The sequence below is a fragment of the Neltuma alba genome, unplaced genomic scaffold (assembly GCF_004799145.2).
Source record: "Neltuma alba isolate B1F8T4 unplaced genomic scaffold, ASM479914v2 tig00010370_pilon, whole genome shotgun sequence".
NCBI classification, from domain to species: domain Eukaryota; kingdom Viridiplantae; phylum Streptophyta; class Magnoliopsida; order Fabales; family Fabaceae; genus Neltuma; species Neltuma alba.
The window spans coordinates 167151-187919 of NW_021635275.1; the positions used below are offsets into that span (position 1 = coordinate 167151).

Genomic DNA, 20769 nt, shown 5'->3' on the forward strand with positions numbered 1-20769 from the left:
CTGCTTGAAACACTAATTTTTTTTAAAAAAAATATTTTCGTGATTTCTTATCCCTTTATTTGTTCTGTTTGACACGTTGGGTTTTTCATTGAGAAAAATGAATAAAAGAATTACTCATATGGTTCTTAATATAAGACCTATTTAACTAATTTGATTAGATTAAGAAAATTAGATAAGTTAGTTAATTATAAGAAATATGACATGTTTTTCCTAAAACATCATAATCATCTGTTTTAATATCCTTTTTTCCTTACTTACTTGAATATAGTTGATGGAGTATTCATAGGGACAATTTAGGAAAATTGATGAATATGAGAAAATGGTCTTATATTTAGAATCAAAATTAACTTAACAATTAGATCCTACATTAAGGATTGGAAAGGTATGGGCTAAACTAAATAGTACTACCTCGGATCCTAAATATAAAAGCTAGTTGATTAATTTGAGTAAATTGAAAAGATAAGTTAAATTAGTTATTTGCTCTACATATGTGTTGTATTTCCTAAATTATTCTTGCTAATCAAGTGTATTAGTTAGAATTATTATTATTAGAAAGATTATCTTGAAAATAATTAAATAAATATAAGAGATAAAATAAAATAGGGTATTATATTTAAGATCAAAATAAAAATGAAACGAAATTCTATATCAAGAATCGAAGGTAGCATTAATTTTACTGAGGCTGACTTGATGCTGTTAAACCCATCATATAATTAGGGGGGGAAATGCTAACTGGCAAAATTATAAAACCTGTCTGATTAAAAATTTGGTCTAAATTAACACTTATCGAGAGAATTTATAATTTTTCTGAGCATTACGGTAGAGCAAATAGAAATGATGGGAAAATACAAAAATAAATTATAAGAATTAAAACAAAACACAATTAAAAAATAAAAGCCCATACTAATTGTTATAAACATCAATTATTTAGAAAAAACCTTATTTATCATATTCACTACAATACAAAAACTCATGAAATTTTAAACAATTTAAGCAAAATAAATCATCAACACTCATCCGTATCATTTCTTTTTAATGAATTCAGCTAATCTGAATCGAGTAGAAAATGATAATCCAAGTGACAACTTCTCCCAACGAAATATTTATGCATATTTAGAGTTGGAAGCAAGACATCTAGCTATCAATAATATACTTTTTTTTAAATTCATATTGTTGTTTTTTAAAATTAATATTATTGTTAGCTTTAAAATTTCACTTTATTTTGATTTTTTTTCTAAAATTTGAAACTAATAATTTCCGTTTCTAAAAGTTAGGAAGTAATTGAATTAGTTTTTTAGAAATAATTTTACAAAGTACAAAATGAATATGTGAGAAGAGTTATGTCTGGATTTGTATGTTAAAGTATTTTTTTAAGTGCTTTTTAAGTACATCAAACCCCTTAACCTCGTTTTAATTAGCTTAAAAAAATTTTATTCCTAAAACAGCATTTTTAGTTAATGAAATAAAGTTGTAACAACCAAAACCATTTGCTTTAAATTTTATAGACTCAAAATAATATTTACTCTATTTTTTTAAAAAAAGAATCTTCTAGAACGATGGTCAAAGAATTTAGATTTCAAAACAGAGATTTTACACATATAGCCCTGTTTAGAATCACAATTAAAATTACATATGCTTACTCACGCCCCTTTTTACACGCAAAGCTAATCATGTTGTCTTGCGCAATTGACGATTATGGCCGGCGGACGATTTTGCCCTTTTTGGGGCCACACGTGTACTTACCACCTTCCACTTGTACACGATGATACGTCGCCACGTGTCCTCCCAGTCGGCGAGGGCAGATGTTTCCTCTGAACCACCTCCTTCTTCTTCTTCCTCCCCGAATCGGTGTTTCTCTTCGAAGCTCAGACGAGAATGACGCTGAAGACGAAGAGCTTTGCCTTTTCTGAAGAAGGAGGAGCATTAATCGAGTGGTGGAATGAGATTCATTATTGTTCAGATCAGCGCCAGAGTCCAGTTTATTACGTCTTATGTGCTTCTTATGCCTTGGTCTCTGTCGCAGCTCTGGTAAGTAATTTCCTTTCGTTATGTTCTCGGGAAAATTGTGGTTTCTTCTGCCATCTTTCCTGGAAAGTTATTCTTTCGAGCCGAGCATTGAGAAACTCAGAGCTTAGGATGCACACTCATCGTTTCTCATCACCATTTGATGCTTTGTTAGTTTAATGCTATTTCATTGAGATGTCCTCTTTTATAAGGTTTTGACACTTTTGTTTTGTCCAGGTCAAAAGAAAAAAAAAGAAGAAACACTTCTGTTTTGTCAAGATCACAAGTTTCCATTATAGAAGTGAATTTGGAAAATAGTATAATTAATCCGATTTTTAATTAAAAATATTTTTGCACGTCATGTTATTTTAGTTGAAAAGTTTAGGGGAAATCATAAAAAAAGACCTTGAAATTGTAAAAACACAGATAGGAATCCTGGACAATTTCACTTTGGGTTTTGAGTTGTCAAAATCCAAAGTGAAGTTGTTAAAGGTCCCTATCTGCGTCTTTACAGTTCTAAGGTCTTTTTTTACAATTTTTCCAAAAATTTAACTTTAAAATAATAAAGTTAAGATTACTAAAAAGCCAAAACAATCCAAGCTAAGGTTTATTTCTTGTGCATTTACATAGAATTTAATAATTGAACAAATTGATGACCTGAAAAATTATTGGAAATCAAATTTTCTTTCACGGGTGAAATCATCAAACATAAGTATTAGTAGATTTTAAGAGTTAATTTGCTATGTAATTTTGAGAAAATGATGACCAAATGTTAGGAAAATTACTAGATATATTTTCTTAAAATTGTCATTGTAATTGTTTCTTCAGCTCATTTATCAGCTCTCTAAAACGATTTCTCAGTAACGTTGAACATAATTTTTATTAAATTTAAACCTTCAAATGCTAATTTTTTCCCTTTAAAAACATAGGTCAACACAGTTCTTTATCAGAAACAAACCTCCAACTTGAAAATGTAATTTCCTTTTATAGCCACTTTTTTTTTAATTGTTTTTGTGGGCATTTATCCAAAAATAGACACATTTTACATAAAGTTTGATGTGACCAATACAAAGAGATTTCTTTTATGTTAGGTACAATTGGTGCGGATTCAATTAAGGATACCTGAGCATGGATGGACTACACAGAAAGCTTTTCACCTAATGACTTTTCTTATCAGTGCAAGTAAGAGCTGTGAAATCTCTTTAATGAGAGTGAATTAATAATTTGGTCCTGAGATTGTTGTATGTGTTCAACTTTAGTCCACAAAAGCTAGTGAGTATATGAATTAGTCCCTAAAGATAAAATACCCATTACATATTAGTCCTTTTCCAAAAATTTTAGAAAGACTTATGTGTGATGAGTTTGCTGTTTTCGAAGGCTACTTGTCACAATCACTAATTTTTGAAAAATAAGTTATAGACTTAACAGTTTATATATCAAACTACTACTACCTCCAAACCTAAATATAGGAGTTATATAAATGATTTGCAGAGACTTAAAAAGTTAGTCAAGTGTTTGATGGTTTCTCTATAGTACCTCTTTTACTCATTTGTATTGAAAACTAACTATTGATGAAACAACTCTTAATATGGGCAATTCATAAGGAGAGTTGAGGAAAAAATTACAAATTTGCAAAACAAAATGAATTAAAATCTTGTATTTAGGACCATAACAAATATCTCTATCAGCTCTTACATTAAGAACTCGAGGGAGTAGTAGTTTATAACAGCTAGATAACTCATGTTTATTGAGCTATCTAATGTCATATTGATTTTGCAGCAAGAGCTGTCCTTTTCGGTTTGCAAAGAAGTATATTTTGCATTAGACCTAAGGTATGTATTCCTATTCTCAAATACTTGGCATTCTAATGGTGTTTGACATGAGGGGGAAAAAAAATATTTTTCCCAGACTCCTGAATTTTTTTAATATGTTTTGCCATAAAAAATATGGAAGTCTTAAAATTTACGAGTTGCATATATCTTAAATAATATAGATATTATTTGCTTCGCTTTTACATAAAAATATCGAATTTATACGAAGCTGCACTATTCATAAGCAATAAAATGAGGCCAAATTTGTTTCTGTCAATTTTTTCCACATATTTTATGGGTCCTTTGTACAACTTTATTTTATTCTTTTAGTATTCTTTTAGAATTTATACATTTATGTTTGGAATTTTAAACTTCTAAACAAATAAACAAAAACCAGAAAACTACTTGCTGGGATCAAAATAAATAAGAACACCTATTACATATATGATCAAAGAAAAGACGTACACAAGAACACCGATAACACAACCATAAATATCAAAACAGATCACGATCCATTCCAAGTGAAGATCATGAAGGCTGCTTGGACTTTTCTTGACACATCAATGCTGAGTCAAACACACAATCACATGTTAGTGCATCTAACACCGACGCAATGGCCAGTGCACATGCAGGATTTTCATCCTCCACTAAACATTGACTATTGAATGAGGGCTGGGAGAAAACAAATTCCCAGGCTGTGCATGAAAAGTGATGGGCCAAGCACCTTAGAAAACGGGCTAAAGCTTTGGCCTGAAAGCTGAAATGATTGAAACCTTAACGTTTGCTTCAAACCTGCCCTGGTACAATATAATAAGTCTGAATAGATTTACGAACTTCTTTAGGTAGACACCTTGTATGTCTATTTCTAGCTGTACATTAAGTACAACTGATAGGACAATTAGTATATGCCTGAACCTACTTGATCTTAATGCATTCCTTTTAACCCATCACACACTCATTTTTCTAACAATACACAGAAGAAAAAACTTACGTACAATACATAGAAGAAAAAACTTACGTACATTTTCATGTATCCCCTATTTATCAAACTCTTTGATGAAAACAATACGTGGAGAGTTTTTGCAATTTGACTTTTTTTCCCCCCTAAATTAAAGCGCCACTGCGTAAATTATGTTGAGATCATGTTTTGACTATTCTATACAATCAATCATGTCATAGGCGTTAGAGCAGGTGCTGATGGATCTTCCTGGTCTTCTGTTCTTCTCCACTTTTACATTACTTGTGCTGTTCTGGGCTGAGATATATAGCCAGGTACATCTACTACTATCTTCTAGGAGGATTACAATGAAAATCGTTTGTGATTAATTTCCTGTAAGTTTTATTTGGTTCGTGAGTTTCAAATTTGTTTCAGGCAAGAAGTTTACGAGCAGATAAACTTAGGCCTTCTTACTATATCATCAATGGAGTTATATACTTCATACAGGCAAGCAAGGACACAAATATGGTTTTCTTTGTTAGTCATGTTAAGGCTTAGAAGAAGGAGCATCTTTATCATTAAATTATTATTGTTTTTGTCCTTTTCAATCTTTTGTCTTGAAATATGATAGATTTGCATCTGGATTTATATGAGCGTGAGCAAATCTCCTGCTGGAGCAGAATCTGCTAAACTCTTCCTTGCAGGTTACTTATCACAGTCAAATATCATTTTAATTAACCTTAATGTTAATGAAGTTCTCATTCAAAAAAAATGTTAATGAAGTTCTATTTCCATGAATATTCTGACCTATAACTCTGTTGTATGGCAAATCTTGTTCTAGAATGATCTGAAACTATCGTGTAATGAATTTATATATTCAAGTCATTCTTACGTTTTCTAACATCAAAACCTTTCTAGTAGGATGCATGTTGTTGGAACATGATCTGAAACAATGATAGTATGAAAAAGGCCACACACAAAAAAAAAAAAAAAAAGCCAAAAGCGTTAGTTTATAGTTGTCCAACGTGCTGAATCTTGTTCCAATGTTTTTTTTTCCAGTTATTTCGTTCTTTGCTGCTCTGGGGTTCTTGATATATGGAGGGAGGTAAGCTGAGCCCCCACACTACCTACCTAGCAAAATTTAAGTCTAGATCTTCTTCACTACCATAGACTTAGAGGGTGAAGTGGGGAGAGACAAGAGATAGGGGTAAGTCCCACCCTCCAATCGAGATCCTCTAAAGTGAAATATAGTCGAAGTGAAGAGAGAGAAAGACACATGGAATCCACTTCTATCACTGTGCATTCCGTAGAAGTAAACTCATTTTTTAAGTCATTTTAGAGGATCTAATCTTCCTTCCAGTGAAACTTACCACCTATCTCTTTCTCACTCGTTGGTGTACTCCTCCATTAATGGAGGGGATCCAAGATAACCAAACTTCTCTTGCTCTATGTCATTGAACCCTATTGTTGATGTAGGTTGTTTATCCTGTTGCTGCGCTTCCCTTTTGAATCCAGAGGCCGTGTAAATAAGCTTTACGAGGTTCTTATCAATATGCAAGTTACATTATATTTTTCAATCCTCGAAAAACAAGTATATATTTCTCATGATATTAATCAATTTCAAGCTGTGCTGCAAATCAAAGAAGTGAAACATCTTTTTCCCTAGATTTTCAGTATTCTTGAGCCTAACTTTTCTTTTCCTTGACAGGTTGGCTCGGTGACATGTATATGCTGCACTAGTTTTCTGATAAGATGTGTTATGGTGAGTCTTGTTCAGTTCGGAATCAATTTATCTAATGTAAAGTTTGTGTTGTCTTACAATAACATATAGAGTTTGTGTTTTTTCTTACAATAACATGTAAAGTTTGTGTTTTTTCTTACGATACCATATTTATCACTCTTCGAAATTGTAGCTTGCATTCTCTGCATTCAATAAGGGCGCAGATCTTGATGTCTTGGAACATCCCATTCTTAACCTAGTTTATTACATGGTAAGTTTCAGCATTATTATCTTTGCTTTTTTTTATATGGCACTTTGAATGCACCATATATATATATATATATATATATATTCCTCTGATCCTTAATATAAGACTCAATTGTTAAGTTGCTTTTAGTTTTAAGTCTAAGACCAATTTCTCATATTTATCAATTTTTTCTAAATTACCCATATGGATACCCTCTCAACCATAATCAAGTAGAAGAAGGAGAGGGGGTATTAAGAAAAATGATAATGATGTTTTAAGAAAAATGTATCACTTTTCTTATAATTAACTAACTTACCTAACTTCCTTAATCTAATCAAATTAGTTAAATGGGTCTTATATTAAGGACCGGAGAAGTATATATATATATATTATATTTTGTGAATGTAGGGGATCTCATGCTTTTATAGCGTTTATTGCTTCATTCATCAAGTGACTGTACATGCAGGTTTCTCTTCTAAAACAGTTAGGCAACCTCATTGTTATGTTAAAATATGATTAGGTTTAGTCAATGGAATAGTTTAAGAACATAGTATGGTAAGGGGAAAAAAAATCTAAAAATCTACATTTTACCTCCATAAACTAAAGCATGATTATCCTATGAAAAAAAGCGTGATTATAAAATTAATGTATGAAATTAGTGTAGAATACCTACCTGAACTTTGAAATTAAATGGAAAAGCTCAGTTTCAATTAAAAAAAAAATCGAACAACTTGGCAAATTGCTTAAATTATTACTACCTCCGGTTCTTAATATAATATCTTGTTTGACTTTTATTTTGGTCTTAATTGTAAGACCCCAATCCACTTTATCTCTCATATTTATGTATTTTTTCCAAGATAGTCTCCCTAATAATGGTAGTTCTAGCTAATAAACTTAATTAGTAAGGATATTTTAGGAAAGACGACACCTATTTATCACAAATAACTAACTTAACTTATTTTCTTAATCTCCTCAAATTAGTCAACTAGCTCTTATAATTAGGACCGGAGGTCGTATTTTGTTAGTAGAGATGTGAGTGTTTTTTTTTCACATTGAGTGGCGGCTGTTGACTGAGGATAGGGTTAGTCAATTTCTATTTCTATATTTCTAATAGGTGATTATGATTAGTTTTTATTATTATTTGGGATGCAGCTGGTGGAGATTATTCCATCTGCTTTGGTGCTCTTCCTCCTGAGAAAGGTGCCGTCCAGACAGATAACGGATCATTACCACTACCAACCCATTATCACATGACTTCCCAACAACGCCTTCACCTCACAACTCTTCCTTTTTCTTTTTCTAATTAAACAATATCTATTCTCTTCCGCCGCCTGTTGTCTACTCACTAACGTCCTACCTCTTTTCTTTCAGTAGTCTCCCACATAAATTCTGGAGATCATATGTGCTTGCGGATGTTTTTTTTTTTTTGGGGGGGGGGGGTTCCAAACCAGAAACCAGCATATATAAACTCCCTCAGCATTGTGTCCTTGTGTGTTTCCAGCATTGGTATATTCTTAATAGTAGTAGTAGTACTAATAATGGAATTAATACCAATTTTAGTTCCTGAAATTTGGTTTCATTGAGTTTAGGGTTTTGATCAGAAACAAGGCTTTTTGAAGACTCATTGATAGGATTGAAGATTAAACTACCCAATCATTGGAGACTACTCGCATTGTGGACGGAAAATTTTAAAATACCTCTTATAATATTAAGGACTGCATATATGAAAACTACTAAAATCAACACAAAAGAGAACAGCACATCATGTATCTTTCTTTGCGTAACGCTCTGGACATGCATGAGGTTGAAGTTCTAGTTAGTATATACCAACTCCAGTTTTAATTATAAGATCTCATTTGTAAATTACAATGAGATCTTATAATTAAAATCAAAAGTAGTACATATTCTAAGTTCAATTAGAAATTTCTCTCCGTGCGATGTATGGACTAAAATATTTGATTAGATTTTAAATTCTAATAAATTATATTATCTAAAGTAGCTCAATATCATTTCTTATAAGAATATGATTTTTTTTTTTTATTCATTCAAATGGGATTTGAATTAGAGGTATGAAACTTGGGATAAACATGTATAAATTCAAAATTAATTATTTATTTCTCTATTTAAACTTTCAATTGACATACTATTTAATAATTAATAATAATGCTTTCTATTTAATTCAATATATTCAAATTCCAATTAAGATACTATTCAAATTTAAAATTAATAAATAAAATTAATTATTAATTTATTCATTTGAACCTCCAATTAAAATCTGATTTAATAACAATACTCCCTATTTAATTCAATATACTCGAATCCCAATTAAAATATTATTCAAATATAATTCATTAAATATATTCAAATTTCATAATGTCATACCCGACTCATTTTAAAATAAATTAAATATTACACGTTTTTAAAAATATAGTTGATTGAAGGAAGATTTTGATCATAGTCAATTCTGGGCGAAAGTGTCGGAAAGCAAAAACAGAATACCAGTTATTCACTTTCAATATTTTTTTCCATTGTGTGAATTCCCCAGAAATGAAGGAAATGGTTAAAATACAAGCCATGTCACATTCCCCAGTCATAACGTCAAATATTGAGAGACAACTCGAAAACAACCCAATAATACTCGAGGGAATTTATTGCACCTAAGCCTGAATCCTCCACCCAAAAAAAAAGAGAGAGTAGAAAAGAAAAGCTCATCAACGTACCGCTGTTAGCTCTAAAAATAAAATACACGCTTAAACAAAGTCCATTTCTTAACAAAATGCAATTATATACTGTATTATGTTGTTATCCCTTAACCAGTTTTTAAATAGAAATAGTCCTATCATATGAAACCAGGATCCATGAGATCATAGTACATCTCAATAGTGGACAATACCTGGACTTCTAAAAACTGAACCATATATGTGATAGTCTAATCATAGCCAGCCTTTGAACAACGTAATTTTGATCATATATATGTTTGTGTATATATAATATATATACAGCAACTGCTAGGACTTCCTCAATGCCAAATAAAGGCAATTCTGGCCACCTATATACAGTGGAGAGGATCAGAGTAGTGACCAGAAAGAATCAATCAAATGCTATAGGTATGAAATTTTCATCATCCAAGAGCATGTTAATATCAATAAGGTCCTCTACACCATCGACCGTCTCTTCTGAATTGATCACGTCCATATCGCATGCCTGTCAGAATTTAATAATAGCAGGAGATTTTTGTTAAAATAATAGTCGAAAGTCTCAAAGCAAAAGACCCTATAAAGCCTATTTAGTAACCCAGTTGCCCAATCTATTTGCATATCAGATAAAGTAGCTCCCTTGGAAAATTTTAAAAAAGTCATGAGCGGAAGCACCAAAGGAAGCCAAGATTACAATTCAATCCCATGAAACAAAGGAATGCCTGCATGGATGCCTCTCAGATATCAAATTAGCAAAAACAATTTTGCCAAAAATTATGATTTTAGGCTTCATATAAATGCTAAATGTTAAAAAGAATACCTTGGTTCGCCGGAAGTCCTCGACAACATTTAGCAAACGCCGGTACTGAGCCCGTGCCTCTGGATACTGAACCATAGACTTCACCCTCGTAAGTGCCTTTTGGAACCTTTCTTCACTTTGTTTCCTTCCTTCCTTGAGAACATCGTAATCATCCTCTTTCACAGTATCATTTTCTTGGTTGGGGATTTTATTGGCATCAGGTCGAAAGCCACGTAGACCACTGCCCTTGCGTCTCCACCGCAATATTACCTTCTCCAAAATTCCCACAGACCAGAGGACTGATTTATTCTGCTTCCTTACCTGGTGGCCTCTTACATGGGCCTTGACACCATGAAATTCAAGAATCAGACGAATGTACCGATTGTACAAGGGCCAACAACAGAAAAAATAACTCCCAGGAATCCAAACAACATTTCCTAAGTTGATTTTTGAAAATCAATAAATAAAGATAAGATAAATCCATAATAAGCTGACCCAAAAAATATCCATAATAAGCTGAACTATTCACAAACCATGAACAATGTGGATCAGGACTATATAAAACGCATGGAAAATATAACTAGCTAACTTATAAGCGCACTGGATAGCCTCTTTTCTTCTTTTTTTTTGGGCGGGGGGGTGCGGGGGAGGTGGGATTATGGGCATCAGAATAAACAAAGGGATAGGAGTATATCTCATCATCCTCCCTACTTTTTTCACTTCTCCATCCTTCTCTAAAACGAAATTTCATCTCATCAAAAATGAGTGCCACTGCAGCAGCAACCAAACCGTAAGTACTTTAGACAGCAGGTACAGAAAATACTTCAGCCCAATTAACATTCTACACTGTGGAGAGAATCCTCAATAATGATAACCACACATGACCCCAAATACAAAGTTGTGAGAAGGGGAAAGAAAGGTGCGGAAGTTACCCCTAAAATGCATAATTGTTTCGCACCCTTAGTTCTCAATTTTTACACAACCGAAATTATTTAACTCAACAATAGCATCAGCTTTGTGACCATAATTCCCAGACAGGAAAAAGAATCAATTTAAATGGTGAGTCAAACAACTGTGAAAAATTTAATGAGAGAAATTCAATCATATTTAGACTGACGTATAAAACTTGTTGGGGGGGGGGGGGGAAGAATAGAACAACTGACCTGAATTTTAACAATTCTTTGACGAATTACTAGAAATTCCTTTCTTTTCTTCCAACCACGAAACTTCTTTTGTATCTGCACAGCAGCAGTATGGGCTAAATCATCTCCAAATCCAGCCTTGCATGCCTTAGAAGCTATAAGGGAAAGAGCCTGCTGATCTGACAGTCCAAACTCATCATCTTCAAACTGGGTTAACTGCTTCCTCTGAAATGACTGCATTCTGAATACTTGGTATATACGATCAGCCGCTTGCGTAGCATTACGAACAGCAGTAAGGGAATCCTTAAGGGAGAGGGTATCTGGCATATCACCGTTAAACCCCGGTGTTGCTGTTCGTTTTGAAATTGTCTGTACTTCTTCTACTTCTGAAGCTCTTTGCCCAACATCTCCCTTCTGATCATTCATTGTGAGGGTTGAAAGGTGGCTGGTTAATGAAGACTCTGCAAGGAAACCAGAGATTCCTTTGTGCCCATTGCTAGAAGCAAGATCTGCTGCTGTTCTTCCAGAGGGAAACGTTGGGGATGGATCTGTCAATGCTCCAGCATCTGCACCCAGGGAGACAAGTACAGCAACTGTCCGTTCCCTGAACATTTGAGGGTAAAATATTAAATACGGAGCCAATTTTCTTCATGTTGAGCACAACATCTTCGAGAAAGATTCTAGTATAAAGAAGAAAAATTATTTTCAATTAATGCTAAATGAAGAATGTCCTATATGTCCAACATCGTCAGCTTTAAACTGAAGAAAGCAATCACTTTTTCGGATGACTTTCAGCAAGCGAGTTTATTTTCAAAGGAGAACAATGTAAAGCCTGCACTAGAAAATTTTCAATTTGATGAAAATAGAGTAAAATCTTAGATGGGCAAAAATGTGTCTCACTTGCAAGCAAAAACCAGAGTTCTTAGCTCGATTCCTGTTAGGAAACGAACTATTTGCAACAAAATCCATACTACCAACCTGCCATACGATGCAGCCCAGTGCAGAGCTGTCCATCCATTCACGTCCCGGAAATTGATATTCAATCCTGCCGTAACGATTGGCATTATTGCCCAGTCATGCCGAAGAGCAGCTGCTAAATGAAGCACACCTTGCCCCTCTTCATCCAAAACATTTGGCCCTTTACCATCTTCAATTACTTTGCGAAGCAGCCAAGAGTACAGCTTCTCTTTAAGTTGCCCGTAAAATATTAACTCCTTCACCTTTTGCTGGGACGCATTCTTCTCTGACATCAGCTCTTCCCTGTCTGAGGAAGCCTCTTCCTCCTTTAACGCAATGAGCTTAAATATAGAGTTTCTTTTCACCATATCATTGTCAAAGTTGTAATTTGAAGGGAGCGCTGATTTTGAAGAAAGCAGCTTCTCTAGTCTCAGATGAAACCGTATCTCAGTTGAACTGTCGTAGAAATCTGAAACATCAACATTTTCAGCCAAGCTCTCTGTGTAATCAAATTCCCGCACTTCACTGCAAGCCAACCTATTGGAGCATGTTACATAGAAGGGAACCCGTCCAACCTTGAGAGATGGAGCTTGACAGCACAAAATTCCACTGGCAAGAACCTCGGCAGGAACCTCAACTTCCCCAAACATGCACGACCAGTTACAGTTCGCTACCTCTGTTTGACTCTTCAAAAATGTTCCAATGATCAAAACCTGCGTGATCATAGATAGTGTAAGTTGTCTGTCAAATTACAGCAGCGTTTTTATGATGTTGCACCAAAGATCCAAAGAGAAAAAGTTGAATCTATAGTGAAATATACAGAAAAATTTCCACAAATAAGATACAAAAAGCGATGAAATAGGAGCAAGAAAAAAGGTAAAAGATCATCCAGTAATACTTTAAAAGAGCACATATTAAACGACCAAAAAAAATAAAAAGAGAAGAAAATAAGAAGACTAGCACATACATTAAATGAATATGACCAGGACAACAGCAGCTAATATCTGAAGCAAAAGACTCAATGCATCTCATCCTCCATGAAATAAATGTATCAAATTCAATTTCAACGCCAAGAATACAGGAGGAGAAAAGACAGGAAACGAGAAATAGTATATAATGGGCCAAGGATGGCCAAAAAAAGGAGGGGAAAAAGCTAAAGTTATTTGCTTGAAATAAAATCTGGAATTCATATATATATATATATATTTATATATCCTTTCATTACTAATCTTTTCTGGATATATAAAAAATTTGAGCAGTACCTCTGTTTCCGATTCAGCATAAGCCCAGTTAGGTGAAAAATCATTTATGCTAAACAGCTGGTCCTGAGAGAGGGAGGGGCTCAATGAGGAATCATCTATCACATGCCCACATTCATCAGCGCTCCAAGAAATGCCAGGTGATGACTGCATATGGAGATCATCCACCTCTTCAAGTTCTTTAGTAATCCATCGAGAGAAGCTGTCAACTTTCTTTAGGCTTTCCTCCCCATCTAATAAGGACCGCCGCGTCACAGTCAAGGCATAATTAATACTTTCTTCTGTGGGACCTTCATTCCCAAAATTGTATTTCAGCAAAATTTGAGATTGAGTATCAGTATGCTGTTCTGGAAAGTTTTCCGGCACAGGCTCCTCTTTTTGCTGACAGTTAAAATTTAGAGAGCCAGAAGCAACATGGTCATGTGTTTCATGTTGCAGCAAACCATTGCTAAAGTCAGAGCCAAACTCCAAACCCAGCGATTGGGTTGTAAGCTCTTTCGACATCTGCCCTGGATTACTTTCAAAAGGGATCTGGATCAACAGTTCAAATAGCAAAATGAATAACACTAAAGTATGAAGCTTGCAGATATTGCACTTAAAAGATAATGGACGACCAAGCAAATAAATAGCTGCTACTCACCAAGATTCTTAACAACTAAGCAATTACTAGCTGATCCGGAAATCAGCTCATTATATGAAAAAAATCACAACTCTGCAACCTTAACAAAATCCCTGGGAGAATTTTATATTCTAGAGAGAACATACGCTGTGTTATAAATTTCAGACATTTTAAAATACCAAGCACCAACTCTCATGATTCCCTTCTTACTCTATGTCACCTTACTCTAGATATCCCTACACTCTTCCAAGAAAAAACAAAACAAAAACAAACAGTGCCATCCAAGCCAGAACCCTCCCAAGCACCATGCCATTCAACAATTATATGTTGACCTTCAAGGACGAATGAAACTACATAATAACCAGATGCCAACCACGTAATTGTGAAAATTAGATACCTTCCCACCATATAAGATGGCTCAATTCTGACTTAATGAAGGCATGCTTCTCATCTATCACCCATGGGGTAAATCTTCAACCCTTGGCCCAAATCGAAAATAAGAAATTGAAAGATTTTGTTGAAATTGTTCGTTTGGCAATTTCCTGAAAAGCTAATTATAGATTCTTCTCTGTCCATCAGAACAATCGGGTCCTTATGCTCTTTACTAAACTTGTTGAAGAGATAAAATATAACCAAAGTATATCTTTTTGATCAGAGGTTGAATCGATCATCAAAAGAAGAATTAGGCCTAAAATTAAAATACATTCTGGGAAAAGAAAACTTCCATTCAAGAGAAGCAAATGAAAGGCTTTCTTAAAAATTCTCATATATCAATATGTAAACTAGCAACCACGGAACTGTCCAAATTTTTTAGTTTAATTGAACAGACTGTTGTAATTGTGACATCAACCCTAGCAAATCTAGTAAACTTCTGACAAAAGAAATCAACCTGGAAATCGTGGCAAAGCCTATATCATGGCTCCAGAGTAGCCTATTGACAAAAAGGAAAGGCCTATCTAATTTTAACTATTGTTTTATGCGCTAAGATGCACACATTACCAGTATATCTGATCTACCAAATTTTACAGGATGAGTTCTCAATCCTAAACAATAAAGACTTCCAAGAAGATGCTATTGGCAGATATGGTATAAGCAAGCAGATAGTACCTGCCAATCTGATTGGAGGGTCTGAGAACTCCCAGCTGACCCGATGAGGACATTTTTTATGCCTAAAAGGTCACCCGGAACAGTATTTTCTTGTTCAAGAATGTTTCCTATTGAATTGGATGGGATGGAAGTAAATGACACAAGGGACGGATCAGTAGATAATCCATTTGTAAGTTGTTCAGAGCCATCGCCCCGCAAGGCCATTCCATTGGTTTTTCGGCCATCAATGAAAGAAGTACTAGCATCACTGCCTCCAGGTCTATCTTGCTGAACTTGTAAAAGATAGTCTGCTCCAGAAATCAATGTCTGTGCACGATCACCTGGAAAGATTCTCAAATGTTTTCAGATGTTAAATCTCAAATAGGCTCACACATGAGTGATTAAATAACACGAGTCATCAATAATCAATTTAAGGGAGGCAAACACATAAAACTGCATGGTAACCTGAAAAGGGATGCGGGAGATATGAACTATTTGTACCAGCACCAATCTTGTCCATTGAAGGATTATTTGTCATACTTGGTTAAACATGAAATGAGCGCAACCCAGAACTTGCTTGGTAAATATCCTCTAACAGAAACTCAAAGCCAACCATTCAGGGGTTACAAGTGAATTGAGCTTCCCCATAACTTAACAATACGATTGACATATATAAACGCTATGTATTCTGTCATGTCTTATGAAGCTCTGACATAACATGTGCCTAATTTTGATTGGTAATATTTTACACAATTTTACTATTTCCAAATCACTTTCTCTAAGGTCCTCTGTCTTTTCAATTTTTATTTGAGCGTGTCTTGCATCTATGTTGGTGCATCATAAATCAGGTCATAAAGAATAAGCAAAAGATAGCCTTAAAAGTAAAGTTAAAAAAGAAGTGCTACCAGAGTCAGCATCTTCACATAAGGATGTCAAAGTGCTAGTTGGGCTCATGGAATCTGTACTTCTTGACGGCACGTTATTATAAGTTCTCGAAAAACCAGATGATGCAGAGCTGCCTCTTTGGGAATCTGATGAAACCTCATCAATATCTGGTTTTCCTCCAACACTTGTCTTATGACCCTGAGAGAATGGAACCCAAATTTATCTGCTAACACTTTATCAAACGTACAAATCAGTCAAGAACACAATCCTAATTTCCACTTTAGCCAATTTTACACGCTTTCTGATTGATTTCCACTTAGAGATTCTTGACCAACGTACAATATAGTGATAGAAAAAGGACTAAAAAGGGCTACACAGCTTTATCAGCTAAAGAAAACAGTATTAAAATCCCTTCCCGCTGGGCAAAAAATACAAGAGAACAATAAAATCCTTCCCACTCCCCTCTCCATGAACCAAACAAACAGTATGGATTGGACTGTTATGTCAAATAAAGCACTAGATGCTTTAGACAGTGTCGTTGAGGTCAAAAGCAGTAGATGCTAGATTGGACTGTTATGTCAAATAAATCACTAGATGCTTTAGACAGTGTCGTTGAGGTCAAAAGCAGTAGATGCTGCCAAATAGGCAAAGATTTAAATAAACCAACCTGTTAATGGCTCTATGGTGGATTCACACAACACACAAGAACTCGATCACAAAATTTGAAAATTATAAGAACGTATTAAAAACTTTTAAAATGCAGAGGCCAATTTGAAACTAAGGAGAAACTACAGGTACTAACAAAGTAAATAAATCCTTCCATAACACGCTACTACTAATAGTAAAAGCACAGTGACATAATCCAAAGGAACACAGGTTCCACGATTTCATCAATATTCACATGATCTCCAACACTGGTTGGAACTTCAGCCACTTGACTATGAACGTGACCGAACAAAGTTACAATACTCATGAATCACTTGGCAAAGGATCAGCATTAAACATTTAAGTTACAGTTTTTAAACCTTAGAAAAACATTGGTTGCTTGGGTCTTTCAACTGTCCAAGAAAAACTCCTGCAACCCATTATTAACAATAACATATCCCAGGGTGAAATTTATATTGAAATAATAGATTTTAAAAAAAAAACTGTACCACAGGCAATAATAAACAAGAACAACAGTAAAAATAAAGAAAATTAAAAGAAATAAATACCTTAACTTCCAAGTAGTGTACGAAAACAATGTGCATCATATCCCTGCAGTAAACAAATCGATTATAAAACCATATTTTGATCAGTATATTCAGATCGCATCCACAGGATGCATATTCAATTTACTATGACCTGTCCCTAAATTTATGCTGAAAACTTCAAAATTTGCTCATATTTGAAACTCCAATAGCATGTTCACAGTTATCTACATGGTGAACCAAGACAACATAAAACCACAACTCTACAACTGCACTATTGCACCACCTACTAATCGGGGTCTAAGAGAAACTACCAAGTCAAAATAGACAAGCCGTCCGCCATGAACTGTAAATTAGAGAAACAACTAAAAAAATTGGCCAAAAATTAGTTCATACTCACTGTTCAAGCAGCCAATAGCTTCGCCTCTGGAAATTTTCATTTTCTTCTCCATGAGCATAGTAGCAATGTAATACATCAACACTTCCCACCTAATATTTGCTTGAAGGAAGTTAAACTTTAGTATAACATTGTATTAGGTTATGAGGACTTATTCTCTAACAAGATTATAATGACTGAAGAACAATTTGAGTTACCTTAGGGCTGCCTAGAAGATAAATTCTTGTCTGGACTAGATTAACCACAGACCAGGTTATAGGTAAATCAAAAGCTTACCTTCAACTTTTCATGAGCTTCCTTCACAGTCTTTCCATCCTTTTTCTTTCTCCAATTATGTCCATCCTTTCTAAAATACCTCAATACCTTCCTATCAAAAAGAAAAAGCGAACCACCTGCAATAGTGAATTATATGTCAAGCAGCAAACTCTTTTAGGGCATGATAAATAGTGAGTTATAAGATGTCCCTTGTGAATCTACAAAGAGATTATAAAGCTCATTTGAGTTAAAGAGTCTTGGCTATTTCTTATTCCATTTCTTTTCCCTACAACTGGGGAGGATCACTTGTCCACTGTCATTCCATTGTTCTCTCTTAAAGTCCCTTGTTTATCCAAAATTAAAAAAGACGTAAGCAGGTTGACTACAAACAAGAAGAAGGATTTCAGCCAGAAGAAGAACCAGAAACCACTAATAACATCATATGAACTACTCAACTTGACATATTGCTAAGCTGCATACTTTAGCATCCAAATTAATTTTTTGTTAATTTCCCCCTGCATTGCTTCTAATCATTGAAATTAAATATCTCAAGTTTACAGGAGTGGGAACCGAGAAACCTTCAATTTAACATAAATAGCAAATTTTGAAATACTACATAGCATCAAAAACAATTATCATTTGCTTGGTCATATATAAGGAGGGCAAGAAAGTGGTGGCCAAGCTCTAATGACGGCACCTATAGGGCTACCACTACCCTTTAATTCATTGAGAATCTTCAAAATCAGTTAGATTTGATATCCAGTCACAAACAATTTAACTCATCTAAACACGAATTGCTTACTTTATATGTAACAATCAATTAATCAGTAACAGATGCAGAAACCATACTTGGTGGCATGTTTGGAGGTTCTGATGTGATATGAAACATCCGATAATTACGAAGAATTTCACAAATTTCAGCAGGCCGCAACCAACGATGCTGGGCTTCAAATTGTAATTGCTGAATATCTGCATAGTGAAAACTTAGATTTAGCCATGTATTGGTAATACCAGCGAGCTTTCAGATTTGAACAGAAACAAGTAAAACATAATGAGGAAAGCTGGGAGAACGAAAATTTTAATCAGAAATATAAAAACCAATTATTCATTAAATTCATGCTCAAATTTAAAAAAAAAAAAAAAAACTAAAGAGCTACATATGGTAGGCCAAATCATCTTATTTGACCTCAATGTATCATCGTGAAAACTATCATTGCATGTTAATAACTTTGCTTCGTAGGTTCATAGTTTCAGCCATCAGGCCAGGCCTTGGTTATAATTTTCGCAAATGTAATTCCGATCAATCTTTCCTACAAGCCAATGAAGTTATTGAAGAATGCCTAGTAAGAATCACTACAAAAGGAATTTTGCATACTTTGTCTTTGCCCTTGATTCAGTTTCTCTCGTCGTAAAGGAACTGACATTGAGGAATTACTTTGTCGCCAGATTACAAAGTATGCCTCTCAAGAGTTTTGATCTTTATGGGTCAATCTATTCTTCCATCACCACTAGTGTCTGCCAAGCTTAAGGAATACTTTCCCCCATGACGTTATGGGTAGAGCAGTAAATAATACAGGGCAAGATACATTGGCCCCAGAGCTTTCAAAAAATTTGTTACCAGCTGCTTAATTCAGGAAGCTCGCTTAAAGTAAATGGACTCCTTATAGGCCATACATTCCGTAGGCACGCTTGAATCTGATGCAAATTAGCATCAGCCAGAATTCCCCCCCCCCCCCAAAAAAAAAAAAACGACATTCAACTTTCTTCAGCGCATTGATCTATTTTCTTCATTTGAACTAATCCATAATGCTGTCTAAATGAATTTAAGGACGCTTCTCCACCTCCAGAGTCTAATATATAAATTGAACTAATAGGGTTTGACCAGAAAGCAAAACTGCCTATGGCTTTCCCAACCTCGAACGGACCACACTAGAGCTCCAACCGCGAATGAGCACCGTTTGTAATCACTCCTCTATCGATTCGTCAAGTAAACATAATTCTAGGATCGAAAGTTGAAACAAAGGAAAGCCCCGCAATGAAAAATCCCAAAAACAAAAATGGGGAATCCAAGGGAAAATTGGGTAAAGATTATTAAAATGATTTTAAAGAAACAAAATAAAATAAAATAAACTGACCTAATCGAGGACCCAGCCCGTAAGAATCACGCTCCGCCATGGCCAAAAGACTGATTCACAGATCAACGCGGAGAAGGAGATGAATATAATGGATTCCGTTCCGTTTTTCTTTTCCTCTCTTTTTCCAGTCAGCTTCTCAAATCTCAAGTGACGTGCGAAAGTGAAAAATCGGAACCTGAAACCTTCGGAAATGGAACAAATACACGTCGAGGGCAAATTTCATTTAATTTTATTTTATTAGAAAAAGGGAAAAAAAAATAGTGTTCAAGACCAGTGAATTCTGGACATTTGTTGTTTATCGGTTCCGTGAATCGTCCCTGTCTACGGATCCTGAGCTCATCAACCCATCAGATCTCTTAAAATATTCAAAAAATAAAAATTACAGTAAAAAACACTATTTTATTGACATGAATTCTAAATCTTAAAATTACTTTTAGGCAAAAAGGGAGAAAATTGTTGAAAAATCCCAATTGCAAATTTATTATCCAAACATATATGAAATTTATTAAAATTGCAACCACCTGAGAACTCAGGTACCTAAATACTTCGGATAATAAATTTTGTTATAGGAGATTTTTCTTTTATTTAGCCCACTTTAAAATAAAATTTAAAAAATGAGTACCAATTGAG

The 20769-nt window shown here is 34.4% G+C and overlaps 2 protein-coding genes across 4 annotated transcripts; one reads left to right on the forward strand and one right to left on the reverse strand.

The window, feature by feature from the left end:
• Positions 1-1713: 1713 nt before the first annotated feature.
• Positions 1714-8046, forward strand: LOC114756040 (tobamovirus multiplication protein 1-like). Of its 2 annotated transcripts, XM_028944955.1 has the most exons (11): positions 1715-2028; positions 3096-3186; positions 3784-3836; positions 4995-5087; positions 5188-5259; positions 5384-5456; positions 5812-5857; positions 6229-6292; positions 6461-6514; positions 6666-6743; positions 7872-8046. In XM_028944955.1, the coding sequence occupies exons 1-11, from the start codon at positions 1876-1878 to the stop codon at positions 7971-7973; spliced, it is 879 nt and encodes a 292-aa protein (XP_028800788.1). In that variant the 5' UTR covers positions 1715-1875; the 3' UTR covers positions 7974-8046. The 2 variants fall into 2 exon arrangements, with proteins under 2 accessions (XP_028800789.1, XP_028800788.1); XM_028944956.1 differs by lacking the exon at positions 5188-5259 and having other exon boundaries at positions 1714-2028.
• A 1441-nt stretch (positions 8047-9487) lies between these two features.
• Positions 9488-20242, reverse strand: LOC114756039 (calmodulin-binding transcription activator 2-like). Of its 2 annotated transcripts, XM_028944953.1 has the most exons (12): positions 20140-20242; positions 18854-18973; positions 18026-18141; positions 17753-17841; positions 17377-17419; positions 16183-16360; positions 15299-15618; positions 13576-14103; positions 12335-13026; positions 11378-11960; positions 10236-10556; positions 9488-9923 (listed from the first exon to the last, which is right to left on the reverse strand). In XM_028944953.1, exons 1-12 carry the CDS (start codon positions 20177-20179, stop codon positions 9810-9812), a joined length of 3144 nt encoding a protein of 1047 aa, XP_028800786.1. In that variant the 5' UTR covers positions 20180-20242; the 3' UTR covers positions 9488-9809. The 2 variants fall into 2 exon arrangements, with proteins under 2 accessions (XP_028800786.1, XP_028800787.1); XM_028944954.1 differs by lacking the exons at positions 17377-17419; positions 17753-17841; positions 18026-18141; positions 18854-18973; positions 20140-20242 and adding an exon at positions 17046-17050 and having other exon boundaries at positions 16183-16292.
• Between the last annotated feature and the right edge of the window lie 527 nt (positions 20243-20769).

Bases quoted from the DNA above. Each gene is read 5' to 3' on its own strand.
- LOC114756040 (XM_028944955.1), top strand. From the start codon at position 1,876: ATGACGCTGAAGACGAAGAGCTTTGCCTTTTCTGAAGAAGGAGGAGCA. The intron at 5,260-5,383 runs GCAAGCAAGGAC...GAAATATGATAG, and splicing joins GAGTTATATACTTCATACAG to ATTTGCATCTGGATTTATAT. The intron at 6,293-6,460 runs GTTCTTATCAAT...TTTCCTTGACAG, and splicing joins GTGTAAATAAGCTTTACGAG to GTTGGCTCGGTGACATGTAT.
- LOC114756039 (XM_028944953.1), bottom strand. From the start codon at position 20,179: ATGGCGGAGCGTGATTCTTACGGGCTGGGTCCTCGATTAG. The intron at 17,842-18,025 runs GTAAGCTTTTGA...AGCAAATATTAG, and splicing joins AAGCTCATGAAAAGTTGAAG to GTGGGAAGTGTTGATGTATT. The intron at 11,961-12,334 runs GTTGGTAGTATG...TCAAATGTTCAG, and splicing joins TGGGCTGCATCGTATGGCAG to GGAACGGACAGTTGCTGTAC.